Below are 25,039 nucleotides of genomic sequence, written 5' to 3'. Positions count from 1 at the left end.
CAAAGTATACCGTCTTCTTCAAATTTTTAAAAATTTAACATGCTTTTTTTTTTTTTTTTAAAGATAAGATCTGGCTCTATCACCCAGGCTGGAGGGCAGCGACGCCACCTTGGCTTATTGCAACCTCCACCTCCCAGGCTCAAGCCATCCTCCCACCTCAGCCTCCTGAGTAACTGAGACTACAGGCATGGCACCATCACACAAAGCTAGTTTTTGTATTTTTTGTAGAGATGGGGTTTTGCCATGTTGCCCAGGCTGGTCTCAAACTCATGAGCTCAAGTGATCTGCCCACCTCAGCCTCCCAAAGTGCTGGGATTACAGGCATGAGCCACTGCACCCAGCATGCATTGTTGGTTTTTATATTTTTTAAAAAATTGAGACAGGGTCTCATTCTGTCACCCAGGCTGGAGTGCAACGGCACAATCACAACTCCTGGGGTCAAGCAATGCTCCCACCTTAGCCTCTTGAGTAGCTAGGACTACAGGCATGTGACACCATGCCTGTTTGCCTATTTTTTTTTTTTTTTCTGTAGAGAGAGGGTTTTGCCATGTTGCCCAGGATGGTCTTGAACTCCTGGGCTCAAGTGATCTACCCACCTTGGCCTCTCATGGTTCTGGGATTATAGGTGTGAGAATTCCCCAATTCCCTGTCTAGCCTATTTTTATTTTTATATGATATAAAATAACTTAAATTTATTTTTAAGTAGTAAAGCTTTTTGCAACACCATTTATTGGTAATGTTCTTTTCCCTGTTTTCTAACACCTATATTAAATTCTTAGGTGCGATTATGTTTCTTTCTAGGCTCTATTCTGCCCCATCGATTTAAGTGCCAGTTTTGATGCCTACACTACATTGCTTCCATTTAATTACCCTAAAGCAAAATGTTTTAACATCTGGCCAAACTTGCTCTTCTTTAGAAAATTATTTGATGGCCGGGCGTGGTGGCTTACCCCTGTAATCCCAGCACTTTGGGAGGCTGAGGCGGGCGGATCACAAGATCAGGAGATCAAGACTATCCTGGCTAACAGGGTGAAATGCTGTCTCTACTAAAAGTACAAAAAAAAGAATTAGCCGGGCATGGTGGCGGGTGCCTGTAGTCCCAGCTACTTGGGAGGCTGAGGCAGGAGAATGACGTGAACCCGGGAGGCAGAGCTTGCAGTGAGCTGAGATCACGTCACTGCACTCCAACCTGGGCGACAGAGCGAGACTCCGTCTCAAAAAAAAAGAAAAGAAAGAAAATTATTTGACAGGTTCACCTATTTACTCTTTCATGTGAAATGTAGAATCTTTTTGTTTTTCTGAGTTCCAAGAAAATGAGTTTTTGGTTAGTAGGGCATTAGGTCTATGAATTGCCTTGGGAAATACTGATATTTTATAATGCATGGCGTCTTCACCTAGAATGTGGCACACTGCACCATTTTCCTGTGTTGTGTTTAGCAGTTTGATGGCCTGTGTGCTATTCCTTTGTGCTGATGTCCCCTAGTTGACTTAACCATTTCCCCAGTGTTGGGTATTTGGATTGCTTCCAAGGTTGAACTATTACGAATAGTGCTGCTATAAACATCTTTGTACAAATTGCTTTTTCATTTCCTTGGGATATGGTCCCAAAAGTGGGATTATGTGATCAAAGGATATGAACAGTACTGTGGCTTTTGTTACATAACCCAGGGAGGATGGAACCAATTCGCAGCACCACCAGCAACATATGAAGAAATAGCTACTTTTCCCTTACAAACCCTTAAACAGCATGAAGACTTAAAAGGGTAACTTGTTCCTAAGAGAAACAAACCACAGCTACCTGAGGACAAAAGGGGGAGTTTGAGAGCACAGGGTTCTTTTTTTTTTTTTTTTTTTTTTTTGAGACAACAGTCTCTCTGTTGCTCAGGCTAGAGTACAGTGGCACGATCTCTGCTCACTGAAACCTCTGCCTCCCAGATTCAAGGGACTCTTGTGCTTCAGCCTCCCATGTAGCTGGGATTACAGGCATGCACCACCATACCTGGCTAATTTTTGTATGTTTAGTAGAGATGGGATTTGCCATGTTGGCCAGGCTGGTCTTGAACTCCTGGCCTCAAGTGATCTGCCCGCCTCAACCTTCCAAAGTGCTGGGATTATAGGTACGAGCTACCACGCCCAGCTGAGAGCAGAGTTCTAAGGAGCACGGATCTCACAGCCAGAGGCAGGCTGCCCACCTCTCTCCCCATCTGTGGCAGCCCTGCTGCCCCAGACCTTTTCAGAACCCAGTTCCTTGTCAGTGTGGGAACCTGGTTTATTCTTATTTATTTATACATTTTATAGTATTATATTATATTATAGCATACATTTTATAGTATTATATTATGTGATGGGTACTAGTCAAAGCACTTTACAAATACTAACTCACTGACTCCTCATAATAAGCTCATGAAGTAGATCATAATTACTATTATCCCATTTTACTGATGAGAAAACTGAATCAGATAAATTTTCTTTCTTTCTTTTTTTTTGAGACGGAATCTTGCTCTGTTGCCCAGGCTGGAGTGCAGTATCATGATCTCGGCTCACTGCAACCTCCACCTCCCAGGTTCAAGCAATTGTCCTGTTTCAGCCTCCCAAGTAGCTGAAACTACAGGTACATGCCACCATGTCCAGCTAATTCTTGTATTTTTAGTAGAGATGGAGTTTTACTATGTTGGCCAGGCTAGTCTTGAAATCCTGACCTCAGGTGATCCGCCTGCCTTGGCCTCCCAAAGTGCTGGGATTACAGGCATGAGCCACCACTCCCGGCTGAGTTAGAGAAATTTTCTCTGGGTCACATAGCTAGTAGGATTCAAGCTGGGGCAGTCTGACATGAAATTGTTAACCATCTGCACCACTCCATTGACTAGGAACAGGCACTTCAGCTTGTAGTTGCCCTTCTTTTTGTGGGTCCTGCCTTTGTCGCAGCAGCCCCAATCCTAAGGAGGACCCTAAGTCTTCCTGTCCTGGGTTTCAGACCTTCTTACACTGGCCTTCTAGTTACTTCTGTCTCTTATACAGCCACCATCTGTGGGATCCTGCCAAGTGCCAGGCATTGAGCTAAGCACTTTTACATCTTTCAATTTGTTTTAACTTTCACCACAATCATATGGGATAGGTAGCATATCTCCATTTTATAGGGGAGGAAACAGTAGATCAGAGAGGTTAAGTGCATTACCCAAGACCACACAGCTAGTGAAGTGGCAGAGGAAGAATTTGAGCCCAAGTGGCCAAATATCAATGCCTTTGGTTTTTCCATTATACTTGGCTCCAATCTGGCTCCACTCTGGCTCCCTGAAGCCCCACCGGTTTACCCTAGTCCACTCCTCTGTCCTGATTGGTTTTCTTGAAGTACACAGAGGTAGAAACAAACTCTTTGGTGTAGCTCAGCTGTTCTTCCTAGCCATGGTCAGGCTTTATCAGGCATGGCCAGGCCGTGATCAGGCCTGGCTTTATCAGGCCCCAAGTGACCACACCTGCTTTTTGGAACTGAGAGCCACTCCCTGAGAGAGGCCCAAATAGCTCCTTCCTTTCTTTTTTCAAAGTCCACACCCCACTGGAGCCTGCCCACTAGGTTCCTATTTCCTGTTTTAAGCTCTTCAGTTGGCTTACAGAGTGCAGATGATGGGCAGGCTCTGATTCCAATGAATAGGCCACACCCCTCAGCATAGACTTTTGCTCTTCCTACTTCTCTAGGTTCTCCGGGATGACTCATAGCCCAGGTACCTTCTGGGGAGTGGTTTTTACCAATACCGTCATACGATTGCACAAGGCCCAAATACATTGAACGCATTATAATATGTACACAGAATTCCCATCAAGGATAAGAGAAACCACTTTCCTCAATCCTGGCAAACTCTGGGATATTCTGTGGCAGCATCACCTTTGGAAACAATGCTTGGCAGTTGATTGGTTGTGCATTTATGTGTGCGTGTTCTTTTGTGCGGACATGCACACCTGTGTGGTTGTATGCATCTCTGAGTGCATGCTTTTCAGTGGGGGATAGTACAGATGCGTGTCTGCATAGCTGGACCCACTTCAATGATGGTCAATGTGTTATGCTTAGGAGTTTGCATACACATTTTTGAGAGTGAGGGGTCTGTATGTACCTCTGAGTTTGTGTGTGTGTGTGTGTGTGTGTGTGTGTGTGTGTCTGTGTGTGTGTGTGTGTGTGTGTCTATATACTATGTACAAGTCATGTGAAAGGCCTGGTTAGGAAGGTTTCCCATACCCAGAGCACTTAGAAAAGACTCAGAAAGAACACTGGCCAGATATCGTGGGGTAGAGAGAAGGTCTAATCCTTCATAAATAAGCAGAGGGATGTTGTGGTCAGTCAGAAATGTCCCCAGGCGGATTAAGGCAGGTTTTCAGCATTCAGCAAAGTCACTTGTAACCCAGGACAAGAATTGTGGGTGGGAGTTGGGGGTAAGTGTGTGCTGGCCAGATTAGGTCTAGCCCCAGTTTTAAGGGGCAAGGGACAGAAGAATATAGTAAAGCATACACTGTCCCCCCATTCAACAGGCTCTGGGCCCCATCCTGTCCCCTATGGCCTTTCAGAGGCCGGCACAATTCGACCTTGATGGAGAGGTGGTGGCTGCTGGAGCGGGGCTCCAGGAGGCCTACAAAGAGGCCTTGTTAGTGCCCCTCACTCTTCTGCTTGCTCCAAAGGCAGAGAGGCCTCTTTCTTCCAGAAGCTGCTCAAAGGTTTTGCTGACTTCAGAAGCAAGGAGTAGGAGGGAAGAAGGAGAGGAGGCCTCTGAGGTGGGGAAACTTTTGCTGAGATTGCAGGCTCCCCAGCCCCTCCCTGGTTCCTCATTACTGAGTCCTTGGGCATGAAATTTCTTTTTATTTGAAGGCCGAGAAGAACCAGGGGTTGTGTTAATGACCAGCAAGCAACAGGGCAAGAACTAGGCAGGGGGCTGGCTCTCTTGACCTTGAAATCCTGTCTGCACTTTTCTGCTGTGCCTATCCCCTATTTTCCCAGATCTCTGTCACCTTAGCCCTGCCCTCTTAATGGGACCCTAAAGAAGACTCAAGAAGAGGGGTTAGGGAGGCAAGAAAGGCACACAGTATGTCTGAGGAACTCATCAACTGAGTCCGGAAAATTGAGCAGGACTGAACCAGTAGGGAAGACATACATCTTACATAAAGGTCAGTGCAATCACAAGAAAGATAGGAAAACAGAGGTACCCCAATAAATTAGGAAACATTTACACTGTTTCTTCTTTATGTTGATACTGACAATGGCTTGATGAATTAGAAGACAGAATTCACTATACCTCTCATAAGCAAGAAAAGCAAGAGTTAGAGCAGTTAACTGATTTGTTTACAAACACACTATAAAAGCAGTGTGATTATAACTCTATATCCTGTGACTACACCCATGTCTCTGTGACTCCAAATCTGTGATCCAAAAAAGGATTGTTTTGTTTTGTTGTGTTTTTTGAGACAGAGTCTGGACCTGTCACCCAGGTTGGAGTGCAGTGGCACAATCATGGCTCACTGCAGTGTAGAGCTCCTGGGCTCAAGTATCCTCCCACCTCAGCCTCTGAAGTAGCTGGGACTACAGGCATGCACCATCATGCCCAGCTACTTTTTTATTTTTTATAAAGATGAGGTCTTACTATGTTGCCCAGGCTACTCTTAAATTCCTAGGTTCAAGTGATCCTCCTACCTTGGCCTCCCAAAGTGCTGAAATTACACATGTGTACCACTGTGCCTGGCCAAAAACGGTAGTTTTAAAAAATTGTGTGCTCTTGGCCACTTGAGGAGGGACTCACGAACTGTGCTCTGAGAATGTGCAGGGAGGCGGAACTTTGACTTCGTTTTTGAAGTAGGAGTGGAAATTTTCTTTCCTTTTTGTGGGGCTGGGCATGGGGATAGGGGTTGTCAGGGCTTTGCACCCAAGGAATGACTGGGGAAGGTGTGAGCGTTTCTATCAGTTGGTACAACAGTACTAAGGGCAGCCAGCGACTGAGGCAAGGTACTACAGATGGAACGAAAGTAAGTGCAGCGCCTTGAATGGAGGGGGAAGGGGTTTGGATCCCCACCACCAAGGCAATGCGAAGCCTTGAGCAATTTCCGAGAGGGGGAAGAACAAGGCTTTCTCCCCTTTAGGGGAGAAAACTTGGGCCCCTCCCAGCAGTGTGGATTCGGAAGAGAGGGGCTTAGCACCAGCTGGGACTAAACTGCTGCAGAAATAGATGATAAATGGAGGAGGTGAGGGTGCAGATGAGGCTCCTGGCTTCGGTGAGGCTGCCTCCGGAGAAGGGGCGCAGGGGGAACTCCTGGCCAAGAGGCCCGGGAAGGCTGGGAACCCAGCACCCCTGAAAGAGGGCGCAGGCCGTGGTCTCCAGCATGAGGCGGCCACGCTTCGCTTTGGCCGTTCTTGCAGAGTGCGCGGCCCGGAAGCCGCAGGCTCTGCGTTCTGAGCCTGGTGCCTCATTGAGAGGTTATTAATAGGGAGTTTGTCTGGTGTCAGAGCGCAGACATAAACTGCATTAGCATTACCCCATAATCTTATTTAGTAAACGCTCATGCCGTTCCGTTTCCTGTAATTGCATTGGGAAGATGCAATATTTATGAAAGGGGAGAGGGGAATGTCACTGTTCATCTCGGTGCTGCAGTAAAAGTCCCAGGAAATAGGGTGCTGGCCGCCCAGGCCTGGCGGTGGGCCTGCGAGAATATCCAATGTTGGTGCCACATGCCCTCTGGGTGTCCCCCTGGCTGTCCCCAGCCCAGAGCTCCCTCCTCAACCTACCTCACTGAGCCTTGGGCAGCAGTGGAGGATGTGCCGGCATGGGCAGCAGCCATGTCTCCCCGTGGTGTTACCCCTCCCAGGTAGTGGTCCCTGGCGAATAGGGCACAAAGACCTCAGAAGCACTGAGTCCTTCTGGTGGGTGGAAGGCTCAGCCTTTGCCTAGCTCCCACCCTTAGTCAGGGTTTTCTTTTGCCAGGAGGCAAACTACTCCAGAGTTGAGTGGGATGGGGCTAGGGGTAGCAGTGGAGGTGAGGAAGTGGGTGATTTGGCAAGTAGGGGCGAGGGGGCAGTAGAGGGCAGCAGCAGGTGGGAGGGGTCCTGGCTGGGGCTGTGTTGGCCACTGGGATGATCCTGAATACCCAGTGCAGCCTGGGACTCCTAGGATGGTTTCCCTCTTCCACCGCCCTAAGAACCCTGAACCTGGATCCCTAGGGCACCTCACATATACACTCAGTCCAGAACCAGGTATCTGGCTTCGCAGTGGAGAAGGCAAATTGCCCCGTGGGACTAAGGGGCATGCCCCGTGCCCACTTCCCCGAACATTCTGGTCTGCAACAATCTTGGGTGGAGTTCAACAGCCAGGGAAGTCTCACTGGTGTCCAGAACACCTCTGGGTGGGTATCTGCTGGTGACAAGCAGAGACTCTGGTCTGCCCCTAGGCACTTGCAGTTCAGGGACAGACACACAAAGTCTCCGCCCTAGGAGCCACGGGCTACCTAGGTCAGAGGAGTTATTTCCCAGCCACATATCGGAGGCTTCCTGTGTGTTGTGGAGTGGGTGGGGGAGATCTGTGAGCCTAACCTCAAAAGGGCTACAAGTACTGGAACAGTCCAGATATCAAGGATGTCAGGAGTGGAAGAGCTGAAGAGAAACTGCTGGTGCTCCATCCCAGGAAGGTGGAGCCCATGGCAGGTAGGGGAGAATGGGAAAAGTGAGGTGCCAGGAGCCCCACTGTAAATTGCTGGTGGTCGGGTCTAGGGGTGAGGTGGCTGCAGAAATCTGGGCAGACAGGAGGGCAGGAGCCAGGCAGTGACTTTATGTGGGACCTAGGGCAGTGCTGGGACTCAGGCCCAGCTCCCTGGTCTTGAGGCTACTGTGGCTCCCAGGGATGGAAGCTTCGTCTCCTTACAAATCCCATCCTTGCCTCACTACACACAGCTCTAATAATTCCTGCCCTGTAGTACTTGTGCACTTTACCATATCCACACCCCCCAGCATCCCACCCCACTGACAGGGGCTGACAGCTCTGGATGCTCTTGCACACTCGGGCACATGGCTGCACACCCAGACACACTCGCTCACCTCAGGCTCATACCACACTCAGGAAGGCCCCTAACTGGTCTAATTCCCAGCAGTGACCTTCCCCGCACCCGCCCCTCGCCCCTCCCCGCTCTAGCTTCCCGACTTTGGTGGGGAAGGGGCACCGGAACGCAGGGCAGCTGAGAAGGACTGGGCGGAGGAGAGCCACGGCCCTCCCGGTGTCAGCTCCCTTGCCGCCGTCCCATTAATCACAGTGCGGCAGTCCAGTTGGGGATCCCGGGCGCCCAGGGCCGCCCGCAGCCCCCGGGACAATGGGATTATTTCCGGGGGGAGAGGCCGCCTCGGGCGGGAGCTCAGGCGGAGACACCTCCTTCCCTCAATCCGTCCCTCGGCACCCAAGGAGCGCCTGCGGCGGCCGGAGACGGGTGGCAGAGCGGACGCGGGTGGCGCGCGGGTGGCAGGGCCGGGCCGACCTAATTCAATTAGTTGGGCCGCCGTCGCCTCCGTGCGACTCCGGGCCCGCCGGGACTCCAGCTCTGGGCAGCTGCTCTTTGTGCGCGAAGACCATGCATATGGATGCGGTTCATCCCCCTTCGGCGCTCACCCCACCCACACCCACTTCTGGCACCTGCGGCTTGCCCCGCACCCCCCCAACTCCTTCCCCGCGAGGGAAGGCGACCGTGGACTCCCCAGGAAGGTTGAGAAACTGTGGTTGCTTTTGAGCTCCCTGTGGCCGTCTTCAGAGTATGTGTGAGAGGGGAGGGGGTGTTTTTGTTTTGTGTTTTGTTTTGTTTTGTGTTATCTGAGCAGGAAGATCTGTGTGGAAGTGAGCATGCCTGTACGTCTGTAGGAGTGTGGTTGGGTGTGTCTGTGTGTATCTGTGCACCAGCGACCCTAGGGCTGTGTGCACGGAGGGAGAAGGCTTCGTTTGGCTCTGGATCTGTGCTGCAGAGACTGAGTGGGGTGGGAGTGTTTGTGGGCATCTGCACATGGGTGCATAAAGGAGGCTTTGTGGGCACCTGTGGGGACTGCACACCGAGGAGTTTCTGTGTGTTCGTGTGCAAGGTGAGTGGGCATCTGTGCATCTGCGTGTGAGGGTGTTGCCTCTGTGCCAAGCCTGTGTCTGGAAGTCTTTGGGAGTTAGGTATTTCTGTGTGTCACCATTGGTGTATATGCTGTGCTTTAGTGTGCAGTCAGGACACCATGGGGAACATGTTAACCTCCCTCCCACACTACCACTGGCCAGCAGCTGGGTCTCCCCAGCTGTGGCCATTTTCTCCACCACTCCCCACCCCGCCTTGCTTTTCTGGTGGAGGAGGAGCTTGGCAAGTTAATATAAAACCTGCACTCCATCCACCAGGCTCGGGGTGGAGGCAGAGGCCTGGGTAGCCAGTTCCTGTCATCTTGAGGAGGGGTCCCAGTCGGTTTTCCACTCCCAGCATAGTCCAGCTCCGGCTCAGCAGGAGCCTGCAGCTTCCAATGTGCAAACAGTCCTGAGCACCCCCTGAAACAACTTAGACCTGCCCATGTCAAGGAGGCCCTAGCAGCTAGGAGGCACTGCATGACCCCCACCTCCACATCTTCAGCCACAGTTCAGGACTGGGTCCCCTGGGAGGCTGGGTTTTCTGCGCTTGGGCCTCTCCACCCACCCTTACTCTGAGGCCAAATCTGCACCCCCGGCAGAGGCAAGGAATTGAGATGAGAAATCTGGGTAGAGCTGGCCACTTCAGGGCCATCACCCACCCAGCTGGAAAGTTTGCCTCATTCCTCTGTTTTACTGCGCACAGGCAGAGTGAGGGATCTGCACACCTGTAGAGGTCCTTTCTGCAGACCGCAAAGGGAGCTTGCCAACCCCAGGAGGGAATAGGATGGCTCTTAGAAGGCAGCGGGGCCCTCAGAGGGCTGGTCCCACAGCTGGCTGGTGCTCTCTTGGCTTCTTCTCCCTCCCCCACACCTCAGTACAGGGCTTGGCTTCTGGACCCAGCACAGACCCACCTGGCCAGCAGAGTGGAGCCAAGGGAGACACCAAGGATGGGAGAGGTTGGGGCCGGTCCACAGCCCTGGGTCCTAGGCTCAGCTGCCCTACTGATGGGACTCACTGATGGGACTCCGAACTCTGTGCCCAGGGAGCCCTTTGAGAGCTGTCTGGGGAGAGCAGGGCCCTGGGGGTCTGTCCTTCCTTGAGCCTTCTCTTAGCCCACTCCTTACCTGCCCCTTTCCAGGTTTCTGGCATCCTTGGAGGTGACTCAGGATGGGAGATTCCCTAATCAAGGCCACCATGATCAAGACAGTGCTGGATGGATGGTGGAACCTAAGGGTCTCTGGGCCTCCCTTGGGAGGGAATTAGTAAGAGAGAGGCCTGAGGCCTTAGCTCAATGCCCAGGGGTAATGTGGCCAACAGGTTCCTTTAGGGTCAGAAGCCAAGCAGGAAGGGAAGACAGTGAAGGGAAGGGATCCCTACAGAAGCACCCTATTTCTGAAGCATCCGCCTGCTGGGCTCTGATTGAGAGGAGAGGGCAGGGGAGGAGAAGAAAATTGCCTACCCCTACACAAGGTGACAGCTAAGTGTGGCCTACAGCAGGGACATGTCTGTCTTCTGTCTGTCTGTCCTCTAGCCATTCAGAGTCTCTCCACTGATGGGAAAATGTGTGCCTATCCATTGGTGTTGGAGAGGTCTTCCATATCTTATATAAGAATTGGGTGGAGGGACAGGGGGCTGGCCTTGGAACACCCCCCAACCCTGAGGACTCGTTGAGCTGAGTCACTTGACCTACTCACTCCCCCCACCTCCTCAATCTAGGCTCCTAGAGACCCTCCTCCCCAACCCAGGGCTCCTGGGGTTAGAGTGTCTTTTACCGGGTCTTTAAGTCCCTAAGTCACTATAGGTGATCCTGCCTTTCCCACAGCAGGGAAAGTTTTCTGCCCCTTTTTTGAGACAAGTGGGAAGGCAGAGGGAACACCTTTGATACTAGGAATGCAAACCCCATTGGCCCCACCATGGACCGTGTCATGTTATACATCCCCTTACATATTTCTCAGTCCCCTTTCCCTACTATATATCCATTGGGTATACCCTGTGTCCCCCTCCCCGTGACCACAGGCCCATGCAGGGCCACTTCTCTGACAATTCCATTGGAATAAAAGACACCCCTCCCACGGTACACACTATCTGCAGCACGCAATTGTAGCAGAGAGATGCCCTCATCCCATCACAGGCACTCACTACAGAGAAACAGTTGTAAACACATACTCATCCTGTTGCAGAAAACACATTCACTTGCATTCTCACTGACACATGCATCCTCACATGACAAAATCCAGTTGTGTAAAATACCCAGATTCTCTTTTTCTCCTCCAACGCTCTTACCGACATGCATTTTGCTTGCAGTTGTATCCCAACAGCCTAACACAGTGCCTGATACATACTAGATGCTCTATAATTATTCATTGAATATATTGTTAAAATTGTCTCTTAAAGACATGCCCAGGACATCTGCACAGCCCTCTCAACCCTGACTGTCACACATGCTTTCCCATCCAGCTTTCCCCTCATGGATGCATGGTCCCACAAACACAAAGTAATTACGTTTCCACACATAACCGTAAGCTAAAGGACAACCCCTGGCCCGGGGGTCTCTTTCAGAGCGGGGAGGAGGAGATTGTGTGGGATCCAAAGGGGCCTCCCCTTGGGCTGAGCCCGTCCTTTCCTCCTCCCCCAGCCCTGGCCCTGGCCCCAGCTGCTCTTCTTTTAATTGGAGGCACTTTTTTATTCTGCAGGCCAGGGAGAGCTGGTGCTTGGGGGAGGGGTGTTACCAGGTGGCCTCAGAACCAGAGAGAAGGATCTGCAACTCACCTAGGTTCCTGCAAGACGGTCCTATGAGGCAAGAGCCAAGTTTAGGCTTAAGGGAAGCAGCTTATAGTGAGTGGAGTTAGGAAAGCAGTGTTTACATCTGGTCTGCCCTTTCCCAGCTTTCAGTGTCTTGGTTTTCTCATCTGTAAAATGGGGATAACATTACAGGATTAAAGATGAGTGGAGAGATCATTCTTCCAATTGAAGGCGGCTCACACATGGCAGGCGCTCTGTGAGTCCTGCTTTCTTCCCCTCCCTCCTCGTTCCTATCAGAGCTGTTTTGCAAGGCATGCAAAAGCACTGTGGAAACACAAGCTGCAGCGAATATAAACTTGTGTGAGTCTCCTCTCCTATTTCAGAAAACTTCCCAACCTTGCAACACCATGCTCAGGTAACACTGCTCCCAGGAGAAGGGGTGGGGGCCAGAGCCCAGCAAATCCTGACCCTCCAGTCTCATCTTTCTAGGTAAGGAAGGGACAGAGAGGGTAGTCTTGGCCCTCAGCAAATACCCTGTTGGAAGACAAAGGCTGGGATTAAGCTGACTCACACAACCCCAGCACCTCATTGAGGGTAAAAGTTAGGGGTATCCCCAATTGGGATAAAAGTTGACTCTGATAAGCAGAAAAGGTGGGAGGGGGAAAAAGAAAGAAATCAGTCAAGGAAGCGGCTATGATAGCAGGGGAAAGTCGGTATATCCCTGGGCTGCTGGATTTTAATGAGAAGAGCTTGACAGTCATAGTGGTCCATGTACAAGGTAGTGGTGACCTCTGCCAACTTTAAGTTGGGCCAACAAGGGTAAAGTCTCCTCCCAAGTACCCTGGACAACTGGCGCCAGATCTGAGGAGTTCAACAGGTGGATCAGGCAGATGCCAAAGGGTTGGAAGGCCATCTAAGCTAGAGATGTGCACATGGAAAGATAGGTGGTTTTTTTTTTTTTTTTTTTTTTAGTCTTGTAAATTTTACCTTCAACCAACTCACACCAAAGGATGTGGTTTTAACTGCAGCAGGTAAAACGGTGGTGAGACTAAAAGGAGTGAGGCAACTAGGACCCAGCCTAAAAAAAAGCTGCAGTACCCCTCCCCATAGTTTTCAGCCTCAAACAAGGAAAATAGCTCAGGTTTTGAGATTCCAGATCAGTCTTCTCTCTCTATGGAACTTGGAGCAAGTTTATTCTCTTCGCTGAGTCTCAGTTTTCATTTTCTTTTTAGAGATGGGGCATTGCTCTGTTGCCCAGGCTAGAGGTGAAATTATAGCACATTGCAGCCTCGAATTCCTGGCTCCAAGTGATCCTCTAGCCTCACCCTGCGGAGCAGCTAGGACTACAGGCACAGGCCACTGCACCCAGCCATTTTTTTCTTTTTAAAAATGAGATAAAATTCATATGCTACAATATTCAGCCCCTTTAAAATGCACAACTCAGTGGGTTTTAATATTTTTACAAAGTTATGTAACCATCCAGAATGTTTTCATCACTCCAAAAGGAATTCTGTATCTGTTAGCAGTCAATTTCCATTCCCTGATGCCCCCAGGCCCCAGAAACCACTAACCTACTCTCTGCCTCTGTGAATTTGCCTATTTTGGGCATTTCAGACAAGTGGAATCATATAATATGTAGCCTTTGTGCTTGACTTCTTTCACTAGCAGAATAGTCTCCTAGGTTCATCCATGTTATAGCATGAACCAGCATTTCCCTTCTTTTCCTTTTTATGGCTAAATAATATTCCATGTGTGGATATACCAAATTTTGTTTATCTATTCATCAGTTGATGGACCTCTGAATTGTTTCCCCATTTGGGCTATTATGAATAACACTGCCATGAACATTCATTCAATTCTCTCAATTATAAAAAATTGGGACATTTCTATTAACTTCCCAGGGTTGTTATAAGTCTTAAATGAGATAAGTATGATATGGTACCTGGCACAAAGCCGTCTTCCAGTAAACAATTTATTTCTGCTTTAGTTCCCTCAAGATAAGAGCAGGAAGAGATTCATTCAGGTTCAGACGACTTCCAAAGTAAGTTATGGAAGTCCCTGGGTAGGGGTATAGTACCTGGATTCGGTAAGTGGGAAGAAGAGAACTGGTGAGGGAGCAGAGCCCTTCATGTTTCTGCTTAGTGTTTACAAACGACTGCCAATTTCACATTTGGCTTTGTCTTGAGTGGGCCTTTGTTCACCTGGCTGGAGCTCAGACAAGGTTTACCCACAGATATGAACTTCCAACCAGCACCTAGGTTTCCAGGCTAACCCACAAAATCAAGTTGAGTCTAGCTCCTCCATATTGATCCACAGCAATCATAGCTATTCTGAAATGTGCTTTCCTCACATCTGTAAAATAGGGAGAATACTCATCCGAAGGATTGGTGTAGAGTTTATATTGTTCTCCATAATACTTACTAACATCTGTCTTGTTGTATTTGCTTCTTTGCTTATTGTCTGACCCCCTCTATAGAATGTAAGCTTCATGAGGTCAGGACCTTTGTTTTGCTCACTGCTATGTCCCCCGTGCCTAGAACAGTGCCTGACACAGTGAGTACAGTACTCAATAAATATTATTGAATAAAGAGATACATTCACTTGTTATTCCCCAAGATGAGCATATTTTGTTGTTTGGGGCTGTATTCTTCAGGAGAGAACAGAAATGAATAAGCCACTCTCTGTCTCCAAGATCCCTTCAAGTGGAGGTGACAGACATGCCCAAAGCAAATAGATTGTAATAAGACTTGAGGAGGAGAGAAAGTGAGTCTTCACATCCTAGCATCTTTCCAGATAGAGAAGGGGCGTACTCAAAAGTCTAATCTGAAACTGAACTGAAATAGACCAGAAATAGATCCCAAGTGATGCAACCTGTGCCCTTCCCAAAGCTTGACTTCTAAAAGGTAGCAAACATTTTCTACTGGAGAGGGGGAAGAGAGGAAGAAGAAAAAGAGAGTTTCCTCCTTTTCTCTTGGGCTGTCAGCCAGACAGCCACTGGCAAAACGTTGGAAAGGCCTAAATTTGTCCTGGATGCACTTCCCTGATCCTAGTCCCACCAATCCCAGCCCCTACGGTCTTAAGCCCCTATGGCTTCCTCCCAAGATTCCAAAAGTAAGAAAATAACACACACTACAGTCCAAAGTCTTCTTGCCTGGAATAGCCAACCCTGGGGTAATTGTTAGGTGGAAAGCAATCTGGTTGAATTCATTCAAACACTGTAGGAATTGCCTCTTTCAAACCCTGTAGGATTTTACTTCTTGAGGCATCTGTTTATTTAAAAGGAAAGGCATGTGTTGAGGCATGGTCACCCTGGCAGAAGACCCCAAACCAACCCTCTTGACTTGTGCCTGCCTTTCAGGAAATGTTCCCTTCCTGAATTTCTCTAAGAAGGCTGAGTTGGGGGATGGTTGCTGATTTTTATAACATATAGCCAGTTGTTCATAGGCCTGTGTTTTAAAGAAGGACAAGCCTGAACTCACCGTTCTGCCTCAGGGCCTGGGCTCCATACCTGGGGAGTAGACAGTCTTCTACTTTCTAACAAGCTGGACTTGAAGTTTGGAGTAAATCTCCTGGTTGAGTGACAGGTGTTTCCCAGCTGAGCCCTTGGGGAGATTCTCCAGTTGGGTAGGGACATCCCTTCCCCAGAAGCCTTGTGGGCTGGACTCCTTTGACCCGGTTCAAAGTGAGGGGATGCCTACCAACAGGCCGGGAAGACAGTTGACTTCACCCTCCTTGGGTTTGTCTGTCTGTCCGTCTCTGGGAATGGTCGCTTCCTGTTTTCCCTTTTCCTTTTAAGCCTCTCCTTTTCCCCCTCTTTTCTCTCCCCATGAACTACTCCGAGTCTTGGTCTCCGTCTCTCTATCTCTGGCTCCTGCATCTGTCTCGGCTTCTGGCCTTCCTCTCCCCCTCCCCTCCCCTCCCTCGCGCTGTCATTCACCCGGCTCCTCTCCGCGCACAGCCAATGGAGAGACCCGGCCGAAACCGCGAAGCGCTCTTGCACCGGGCTTTTTCGCCTGGTGATTGATGTCCCAGAGTCAACAGCGAGCGAGCAGCCGGAGCCGGGAAGCAGAAGCCAGAGAGGGGAAGAATACGGCCCCCCCTCTCCCTCCCCTCCCCCTTCTACTTTAGCCCTTCTGCGCACTTCGCTTCCCAAGTCTCCGCGCAGCCAGGAGCCGCTGTTGCCTCCCAGCCCCTGCTAGCTGCCCCCGGAGCCCAGCGCAGCGAGCGCCGCCGCCCGGGCCCCCCCGTGGGGCCGGGGCTAGCATGGAGCACCTGGGACCGCACCACCTCCACCCGGGCCACGCAGAGCCCATCAGCTTCGGCATCGACCAGATCCTCAACAGCCCAGACCAGGGTGGCTGCATGGGGCCCGCCTCGCGCCTCCAGGACGGAGAATACGGCCTTGGCTGCTTGGTTGGAGGCGCCTACACTTACGGCGGCGGGGGCTCCGCGGCCGGGGCTGGGGCTGGAGGCGCGGGGGCCTATGGCACTGGAGGTCCGGGCGGCCCCGGAGGCCCCGGCGGCCCCGGAGGCCCGGCAGGCGGCGGCGGCGCCTGCAGCATGGGTCCGCTGCCCGGCTCCTACAACGTGAACATGGCCTTGGCGGGCGGCCCCGGTCCTGGCGGCGGCGGCAGCAGCAGCGGCGGTGCGGGGGCACTCAGCGCTGCGGGGGTGATCCGGGTGCCGGCACACAGGCCGCTCGCCGGAGCCGTGGCCCACCCCCAGCCCCTGGCCACCGGCTTGCCCACCGTGCCCTCTGTGCCTGCCATGCCGGGCGTCAACAACCTCACTGGCCTCACCTTCCCCTGGATGGAGAGTAACCGCAGATACACAAAGGACAGGTTCACAGGTGAGTCCGGCCTGCGCGCGCGCCTCGCCTGGCCGCGGCCCGGGCTCCGTGTTACCCTTTCCCCGCCGGCTGGTTCCCCAAAGCCGGTTCTGTGCGCCAGGTCGCCCAGCTCTTCTTGCTGCTTCCCCCAAGTTGAGCCGCTCGCCCGATTCTACATCGCAGACTCGCCATGCTTGAAGAGTTCTCTCAGCCTGGACCCCTCTCTGTCTCCCAAAGGACCCCTGCTCAGAGAAGCTCTCCCTGGTCCCCTCTCGGGATCCCTGGGCCCTGTCAGGCAGAGAAGAAAGCCATAGATTCAGGACCACCTTCTGCAGCTACTCCGGGTCTGGGAATCTTAGAGAAAGGGGTGCAATGTGAACAGTTTCTTCCGTCCTGGCTGCAGTTCTAGGACCGAAGAAGCCAGCCCCAGGATCAGACACAAGAAAAGAACAGGTCCCCCCACCTTCAGTACCCTACACACATGCACTTCGCGCTCCTAGCTCCGGTGCCCGTGGTGCTGCGGGGCCAGCGGGGTCTCTGAGCCCCAGTAAATCAGCAGAACCAGTGGCCCTTTTTTTTTTCCAGAGAGGAGGCTTCGTCTGGGAGGATGGCAGCGGGGCATAGCCGCCCAAGACAGCTAGCTTTTCATTTTCATTCTGTCCGGGCTGTGTGTCCTACCCCGGGCCCAGCCCTGTTATCTTGGGCATGAATAATGCACCGGGTCGGCCAGTGATCGGTGGCGGGAGGACTACTCCCAGGACATTAGGTACTAGGTGGTGGCCGCTGCTGTCTTCTCTGCTGCCCACTCCTACCTTCCTCTGCTGGCCCTGGCTCCCTCTGCTGCCGTTTCAGCTCTGGGCACTCAACTCTCCCTCTGGTGTGGGTCCCTTCCCCTGTTCTCACTTCCTGCTCCCCTTAGGATTCCCTGGATCCCAGACCACGATCCTCCCGTCCCGACTGGGAAGCAGGCACAAATTGAGCCCGGGTTAGCCAGCTGGCCTTAGAGAGAGGAGGCAGGAGACACTGGCTGCTGCTGGCTGAGACCGCGACTCCTGGGGATCCCCTGGCTCAAGGGCCCAACAGTGGAAGGGGGGTATACATAACTACTTGGGAGAAGCTGCTGAGAGCTAGACACTGGGCCAGGAGACCCCAAGGCACCCCTGACTCCCTGCTTCTGTTCCAGGCAGGAGCACGGTCAGGGAAACTGCTCCTGCAGCTTCTTACCAGACTCTGGGGCCACAGCAGAAGTGGTGTGGGGGCTGGTGTCCAGAGGAAGAACAGTTGCTTGGGTCTAGACCTCAGGAAGGGCCCTCGCTGGAGGGGCCCCAGTGCCCCCAACCCAAGTTTTCTCTGGCCTGGGGCAGCAGGGCCTGGTGCCCATCCCATTCCCCACCCAGGCCAGGCCAGTCTTGAAGGGCCCTGCTGGAACCCCAGCCGGGAGTCTACTAATCCTGGGCCTCTGGTGAAAGGTACTCGGTTTAGGGCCTACCTCGGGCCCTAATACTGTGTCAGGCATGAAGGAGTTTTGAGCGAATGTATGGCTGTGGCCTTGTGTTGCTCTGTGTCCTGTGTTCTTGTCCCGTGCCTGTGCTTGTCTGGTCTTGTTTGGGTGTATAGATCTATGAGTTTGCCCCCGTTGTACATTGTGTTGGTGTGTGCTGCTGTGGATGGAGGCTCAGGTCGGGGTCCAGAGTCAGGTTCAGTCTCCTATTCTGAGCCTGAAGGTCTGGGGCTGACTGAGGGGAGGGGAGCGTGACCATTAGCTCGCCTTAGACTGCCCCTTGGAAGAGGGGCGGCAGGGAGGTGGTTGGGCTCACGGGAGCCCGGGGCTAGGGAGGCCTCCGTGGTAGCTGCGAAGGTGGCATCGGACTGGCGGGCAGGAGGGGGCTGTTTCCCGCCGTGGGCTTGGCGCTGAGGGCTAACGGGAGGATCTCGGCCCTGCTCGTGGGGCTTCAGCTGCTGCGCTCGCTGATTCGCGGGGTGTTGGGCCTGGGACGCTTCCTGACGCTCTGCTGCTTGCCTCTGCCGTCTGTCTGTCTCCCGCTCCAGTGGCCCTCTCACCCTTCACTGTAACACGCCGTATAGGTCACCCCTATCAGAACCGGACGCCCCCCAAGAAGAAGAAGCCGCGCACGTCCTTCACACGCCTGCAGATCTGCGAGCTGGAGAAGCGCTTCCACCGCCAGAAGTACCTGGCCTCGGCCGAGCGCGCCGCCCTGGCCAAGGCGCTCAAAATGACCGACGCGCAGGTCAAAACCTGGTTCCAGAACCGGCGGACAAAGTGGAGGTGAGCAAGCGGGGCGGGCCGGCAGCCCGCGAGCGGCGCGGTCTCAGGCTGCTGTCCGTTCGTGGCCTCTTCTGGTGCGCACACACTTTCTCCGCTTGCGGTTTCTGATCCTTTCGGAGGAGCGAGCTCCCGCTAGGCTTGCGGGGAGCTGGAAGCAACGGAGGCAGGCCGATAGCTGGGATGGGGCTGAAGGGCCCTGGCTCTGTTTTACCGGAGGCTTCAGGGCTTTCTGGCTGGCACACTCTCTGCCGGTGTAGACGCGGCAGGTTTCTTCCGCCGCTTTGGCAAACAGGCGGGTTAGTGCACTCCACGCAGTCCAGACTCCAGGGATCTGTGTGTCCTGGGGAGCTTTTTGTTTGCACAAACTCTTGCTTATGGAATCCTGCTCTGTCCCGGAGACTGCATGCGGAACGGCCCGCACCTTGTTGCAGCGCTCCAACCGGGCTCTCGGCAGAGGGTTTGGGGGCCCCAGACCGCGGCGGTGTTGACGGTCTCCTCCCCAAACGCCAGGCTTTTGCGCAGCCGGTCCCTACCCTGGAAGGAGAAAATCAATCCGCGCCGGCTGCGGCGGGGTTTGGCTGGTCCCACTGAAAGGGGAATCAATTAGGAGCAGATGGGTGTGTGTGAGAAAGAGAATTTTCCCTTCTCCCATAGCCACAACTCCAGTTACTACGCACTGGGTTTTTTGTTTTGTTTTTTCACATTTACGCTCAAGGACGTGAAGCGTCCCCAACACTCCCAAGCAGCCTCCCTCTTCGCGCGCACTGACGCTTTCTCCGGCTGCACCCTCTGGCACGCTGCACCCTCCCGCACATCTGGCCCTTGCTCGCCGGAGTTTCTCCCCTAGCTCAGGTCCAGTGGGGCAGCGCGGGAAAGTCTGGGCGAAGTCGGCGGCGCCGAGACGGGCGGGCCTTGGGGCAGGAGGAAGGAATTGGAGTTTCCTCTTTTTCTGAACGAAGGCGAGGAATCTGCCTGGGATTCCGCCTACGGGGCCACAAAGGAAGTCATGGTCCCGCGATTCTACCGCACCCCACAGCATTCCTGCCGCTGGGGAAGGAGTGGGGGATGCGGCCTCAGACCTTGGAACGCTAAAGAGGGAGCCAGGGCTAGCTCAGGAGTTGGTGGGGGGGGGGGGGGACTCCGGTTTCCAAGGCCTACTGAGGGCTGCGGGCCTAGGGGAGGAAAGGCAGCCTGGCAGGCCTCCCAGAGAGGGGCACAGAGAAAGAAAGAGGCAGGCAAAGAGAGAAACTGAAACACAATCAGTTTCAGGGGTGGGAAGGGATAGGGACCCCGCTCAAGGAAAAAAAGGAGGAAAACAGGCAGCCTGCAGACGTCTTATTTATGTATAATAAAGAAAAGCAATGGATGACTGAAATCACCATTTTCTTTTCAAACAAATTCGTTTAATTCAGAGAGAACCAAGTGGGTGAGGAGGAGAGAAAATGAGAGATAAGACACAAAGCATAAAAGAGAAATATTCAGGCCGTTTGAAATGCAGGGGAGAAGGGAAAGACGAAAGACAGAAAGATACACAGTCAAGAAAAGGCGGCCCAGAGCAGGTCAGCAGCCGCTGCTGAAAGAGGCCCTTGCAGGCTTCACATGGCTTCATCGATCGCCTACAAATTGCTTCTGAAGGCCCCGGGGACTCCCATTAGTTCTGTCCACCTTAGAGACAGACGTTTGATCTCAGTTGACAGGGTGGAGGGGAGGCATTAAATGGAATAAGTGAGTCATTGCCTCCCTGAACCGCCTTAGAGGAAGCCAGTGGGTCCAGCAGGAGCCCCCGCAGGGCACAGGGCTCCACACAGAAGGCCCAAGGCCTAGAGGACATTTGCAGAGAGAGGGAGGCAAGAGACGTCCCGCAGAGCAGATCATAGACTGGTCCTTTCCTCTCTGCCCTGGACTTGTGGGTAGGGTAAGGGCCCTCCGGCTTGGAATGGCACCTGGTCTCCCTCAGGGCGGGGGGGGGGGGGGGGGGCGGGAGAGGCAAGATGCCATCGTACCCCTGGCTGCCCCTTGTGAGGCCTGCCGGGTGTGGGCACTGCGTGTGGATGCGGAGTCCCAGCTGTTTGGGCCTCGCAGACTTTCCCACCGCTCCTTCTCTGGGATACCTTGGCTCCATCCGCTTCGGGGTTTCTAGTCTTTGTTGGAGTCAGGACTCTCAAAAGAAGGGAACGCGTTATAGGGGCCCAAACTGGATTTGGGGACTGCAAAGGCGAGCAACGCTCGTTCAGTTTATCTCCTGGGAACTCACCGGGAGCTGGGCGCACGCGGGAGCCGGGCGCACGCGGGAGCCGGGTCGGTGCTCCTGGCAGGTAATGGCTTGTTCCCGGTGCAGACGGCAGACTGCGGAGGAACGGGAGGCCGAGAGGCAGCAAGCGAACCGCATCCTCCTGCAGTTGCAGCAGGAGGCCTTCCAGAAGAGCCTGGCACAGCCGCTGCCCGCCGACCCTCTGTGCGTGCACAACTCATCGCTCTTCGCCCTGCAGAATCTGCAGCCATGGTCTGACGACTCGACCAAAATCACTAGCGTCACGTCGGTGGCGTCGGCCTGCGAGTGAGCCTGCCCATTCTGCCCTGTGGGACCCCAGGCCCATTCAGGGGTCACTGAGGCCTGAGACCCAGGACTCCTCCCCACCTATCCTGGCCTCAGACTGCACCCAGGAGGGGAACACTGCCCTCGCACGGCACCGAAGGGCCCCCACATTTGTGCCGACACTGTTCTCTCTTCGGTGGAAGAAGAGCTCAAGGGATAAGGACACGCGCCCCCCTCCCAGACGCGTCCCGCACCCGTCTGAACTGTTAAGAAATCTCTGTTTTTGTTTATTTCATTTTATTTTAATTTTTAACGTGGGATTCAGAGAGAGGCAAGGGAGGTAGGGGAAGAGGAGCTTCTTGGGTCCCCAGGGCTGTCATCTGAATTTGCCCTGGGAAACCCCTTCTCTGTGACCCACTTCTCATCACACACATGGAAACCCATAGGCCCACACAGAGGTGATGTCACTGTCCCTCCTGGTGTCACCCCAGAGCCACACATGGGCATCTATGGCAGAGTGTCATCCAGACACAGGGTCACAGTGTTTACATATTGGACCTCATGATCAGACACAGGTCAGGGGTGACACACACTCATTCTGAACAGCATGGCACTCCCTCCAGCACAAACACAAGGTCAAGGCCACACTGTGGCACACTACACCATACACAACAGCCACAACAGCCTCACTTGGTCTGCCAGGCCCCCACCACACATCCCAGCCCAACCCAGGTATGCACAGACAGGTTTTCACATAAATACAGCCCATTTCTCCAGAACCCATTGGGGGGGGGGTGTTAAGTTATGCACTTATAAGGTGTTTTCTGTGTAACCATTTTATAAAGTGCTTGTGTAATTTATGTGGAAAAAATAAATAAAAGCCTCCGGATCCGGAGTCAGGGCTGCCTGCTCCTTGCAGACCCTAGCGTCCTTCAGCTACTTGGGTTTGGTGTGAGCTGATGCTTCAGGGGGGCAGCCCTTGGTATCTGAACTTGAGAGACATGTTGGGGGCAGGACCCTAAGGCTCTGGAGAGAGGAAAGGAGGAGGACAGATGGAGAGAAGGCAGAGTTGAGGAGAGCAGGGAGAGTCAGGCTCTCATGGGATTGCCAGTGCCTGAGAGGATATGGATTTCTTTGGATGTGAGAGTCGTGTGTGTGTGTGTGTGTGTGTGTGGTGTTTGTGATAATGTGAGCAATCAGCAATGTGAACAAATAGTGAATATTTGTAATGGTATTTAAATGTATAATTATGTTTGCAATTCTTGCATGTAAATACTTGTTTCTGCTTAAGTTGCAAATCGAAACTATCATTTGAATGCATGAGCCTGTAGTGGTGTGTGTGTAACCGTATGCGAATGAGACTGTTTCTTTTTGGGTAATTGTGTAATCAACCATTGTTTGTGATTATGTATGAATCGTGTTAATATTTGGGAGAATATGTATTAGTTACTCTTTGTAAATCTATTTTTCTGTGAAATATGTAACTGCTTCTGAAGTGGATCATCTTGAATTTTACGGGTGTAATTGTGTGTGAGATGTAATCATGTGTGAGCTGTGCATTTTCCCTGTATTTACTTGTGTGTGACAGAATGTAATTGGGGGAGTAAATGTAGTGGGGAGTGTGGATCATTGTGGGAGGCCATCACTGCAGGTGGGTGGGTGTGGTTCTGTATGAGTGTGTGTAATTGTGCGCTGGTGGTGTATGTGTTGGTGGGAGTCTGATGTGCGATACCCAGATACATTGTGGTGGGACCAACATCTGAAGTTCTGGGGCTCTAGACGCTTACCCAGCAAGCTGCAGAGACTAGAGCACATTGAATCAGGAATTAGGGCCAGGATCCTCTCTGGTGCTCTAACTGGGACCTACCAGTTCCCAGCACTAGCCTGGCCTAGGAGGGGTCTAAAGAACTGACTTTCTGGGGACCTCCAGGGAGCCCCCAGACCACCCTTGCCAGACCTGCAGCCACAGTACACGTGCACACAGGCATAATAACAGCCAGTCCCCAGCCTCTCCGAACTATCCTACACAAGACTGACTTGGGTCTGCTTTTCTGGAAGAAGCTGGGTGGTGGAGGGTCTAGAGAACTCATCACCCTAGGGGTGAGTTGAAATGGAGGGATAAGAGGCTTTTTCTCTGGCATGGGACAGTGAGAGAACTTTTCAGCTGGAAAGTAGAAGTTCGTGGTGTGGGGGCCCCTGGAAGCTCTGCAGAAGTGTTTGCGGGACACTGAGGGTGGGGAGCCACCCTAACCGTCAGAGCCAGTGTCCCCCATACCTGCCCCTGCCATGGGGGCTGTGACACAGGTCATGAGCACAGCAACTTCCCATCCCAGCAAGCCCATGGGGAAGTTCGGCTGAGTGGAGGATGGGCTTGGTCATCCACCCCCTCACCTGGGGTCCCCTGGGATATCCGCATGAGAGGGGGCTTCTGTCACTCATTTTGTGTAGACAAGAAGAAAAGAGAAAAGGGGGAGGCTTCAGGGTCCGAAGACAGCGGCCAGCCATTCCGCGCCATCCCCACAGACCCGCGGAGTGCCCAGGTTGGGCCCTGACGAGCTGTGTGAGGCGTAGTGAGAAGGTTCTGCTGCAGGTCTCCCGCATTCACCGGCCGTGGCACCCAGCGCCAGGCCGCGCAAAATCCAGAAATAGCCTCCAGAACCTCAGAAGTCGTCTCCCTCTACCAGGGCAGGTCTGCTCTCCCCTCTGCTCCCGCAGGACTGGAGCCACCGAGTCCGCGCCTTCTTCGCGGGGTGCGGTTTCTCTCCTCTTTTGGACTCAAGATCAATGCTTCCCGGCTGCGCGATCCCACAGCAGGACCCCAGGGGAGACTGCCGCCTTCTTCCCGCCTCCCAGGTTCCCAAGACCGCCTCTAGAGGCTGCTGTGTCCGGAGAACCCCGAGCATTTTCTGGACACAGCCTAACAGAGGAACGGAGGTTGGGTGGGGAGAGGCTGGCCGGCCCAAACACAGCAGCCCCAAGCTGGCTCCCAAACCTGGACTCTCCAACCCTTCTCCCATCCCCTCTTGAGCAAAGTTAGGCCCAACACCGCTGTCCCCCAAAACACCTCCTACCCTCCCTCCCACTCACCCCCCATCTTCAGGAACGTCATAGGGCTCACACTCACAAACCGCGGAGAGCACATGCAGGCCGGAGCCCTCAGCCCGCAGCTCTCAGACCCTGTCCAGCTCCACCCGGACTCGCACAGAAGCGGACATTCCGCAAGTTGGGACAATCCCAGCGCTGGGGCCCGGGGCGCCCAGGGCGGGCGGCCTTTGAGCTTCCCGGTTGCCGCTCGCTTGCTCCCGGCGCTGCTCGGCCGCCTGTGGCCCGGATCGTGCACTTTCAGCGGGGCCCCGCTGACGCTCCCGCCCTTGGGCTAGGCCTCCCGGGGGTGCCAGACTCCCGGGGACGCTGGGACCCGTGGTGCGGCGGGACACGCAGGACTCCCGTCTCTCCGCCCGAAATTCGTTGAGACCGAATCTCAGTGGATCCCGCGTCCGCCGAGCGCCGCGGCCAGGGAGAAAGGCCTGGGTGGCGGCTGGACC

The 25,039-nt window shown here is 53.2% G+C and overlaps 1 protein-coding gene and 1 non-coding gene across 2 annotated transcripts in view; one reads left to right on the top strand and one right to left on the bottom strand.

Annotated features, from left to right (window-relative positions):
- The window catches only part of LOC104656493, a 44,645-nt gene extending 28,933 nt beyond the window's left edge, over positions 1 to 15,712 (bottom strand). The window contains exons 1-2 of the transcript XR_004060070.1: positions 15,352 to 15,712; positions 11,871 to 12,010 (exon numbers count right to left, since the gene is read on the bottom strand). This is a non-coding gene — a transcript (uncharacterized LOC104656493). The remainder of the gene's footprint in view (positions 1 to 11,870; positions 12,011 to 15,351) is intronic.
- Positions 15,071 to 22,389, top strand: TLX1 (T cell leukemia homeobox 1). The gene is made up of 3 exons (XM_030941024.1): positions 15,071 to 16,692; positions 18,757 to 18,958; positions 21,297 to 22,389. Exons 1-3 carry the CDS (start codon positions 16,107 to 16,109, stop codon positions 21,517 to 21,519), a joined length of 1,011 nt encoding a protein of 336 aa, XP_030796884.1. The 5' UTR covers positions 15,071 to 16,106; the 3' UTR covers positions 21,520 to 22,389.
- Positions 22,390 to 25,039: the final 2,650 nt, after the last annotated feature.

The sequence above is a fragment of the Rhinopithecus roxellana genome, chromosome 11, assembly GCF_007565055.1.
Source record: "Rhinopithecus roxellana isolate Shanxi Qingling chromosome 11, ASM756505v1, whole genome shotgun sequence".
NCBI lineage: Eukaryota > Metazoa > Chordata > Mammalia > Primates > Cercopithecidae > Rhinopithecus > Rhinopithecus roxellana.
The sequence above is the reverse complement of the archived record's forward strand: the minus strand, read 5'-3'. Positions and strand labels throughout refer to the sequence as shown.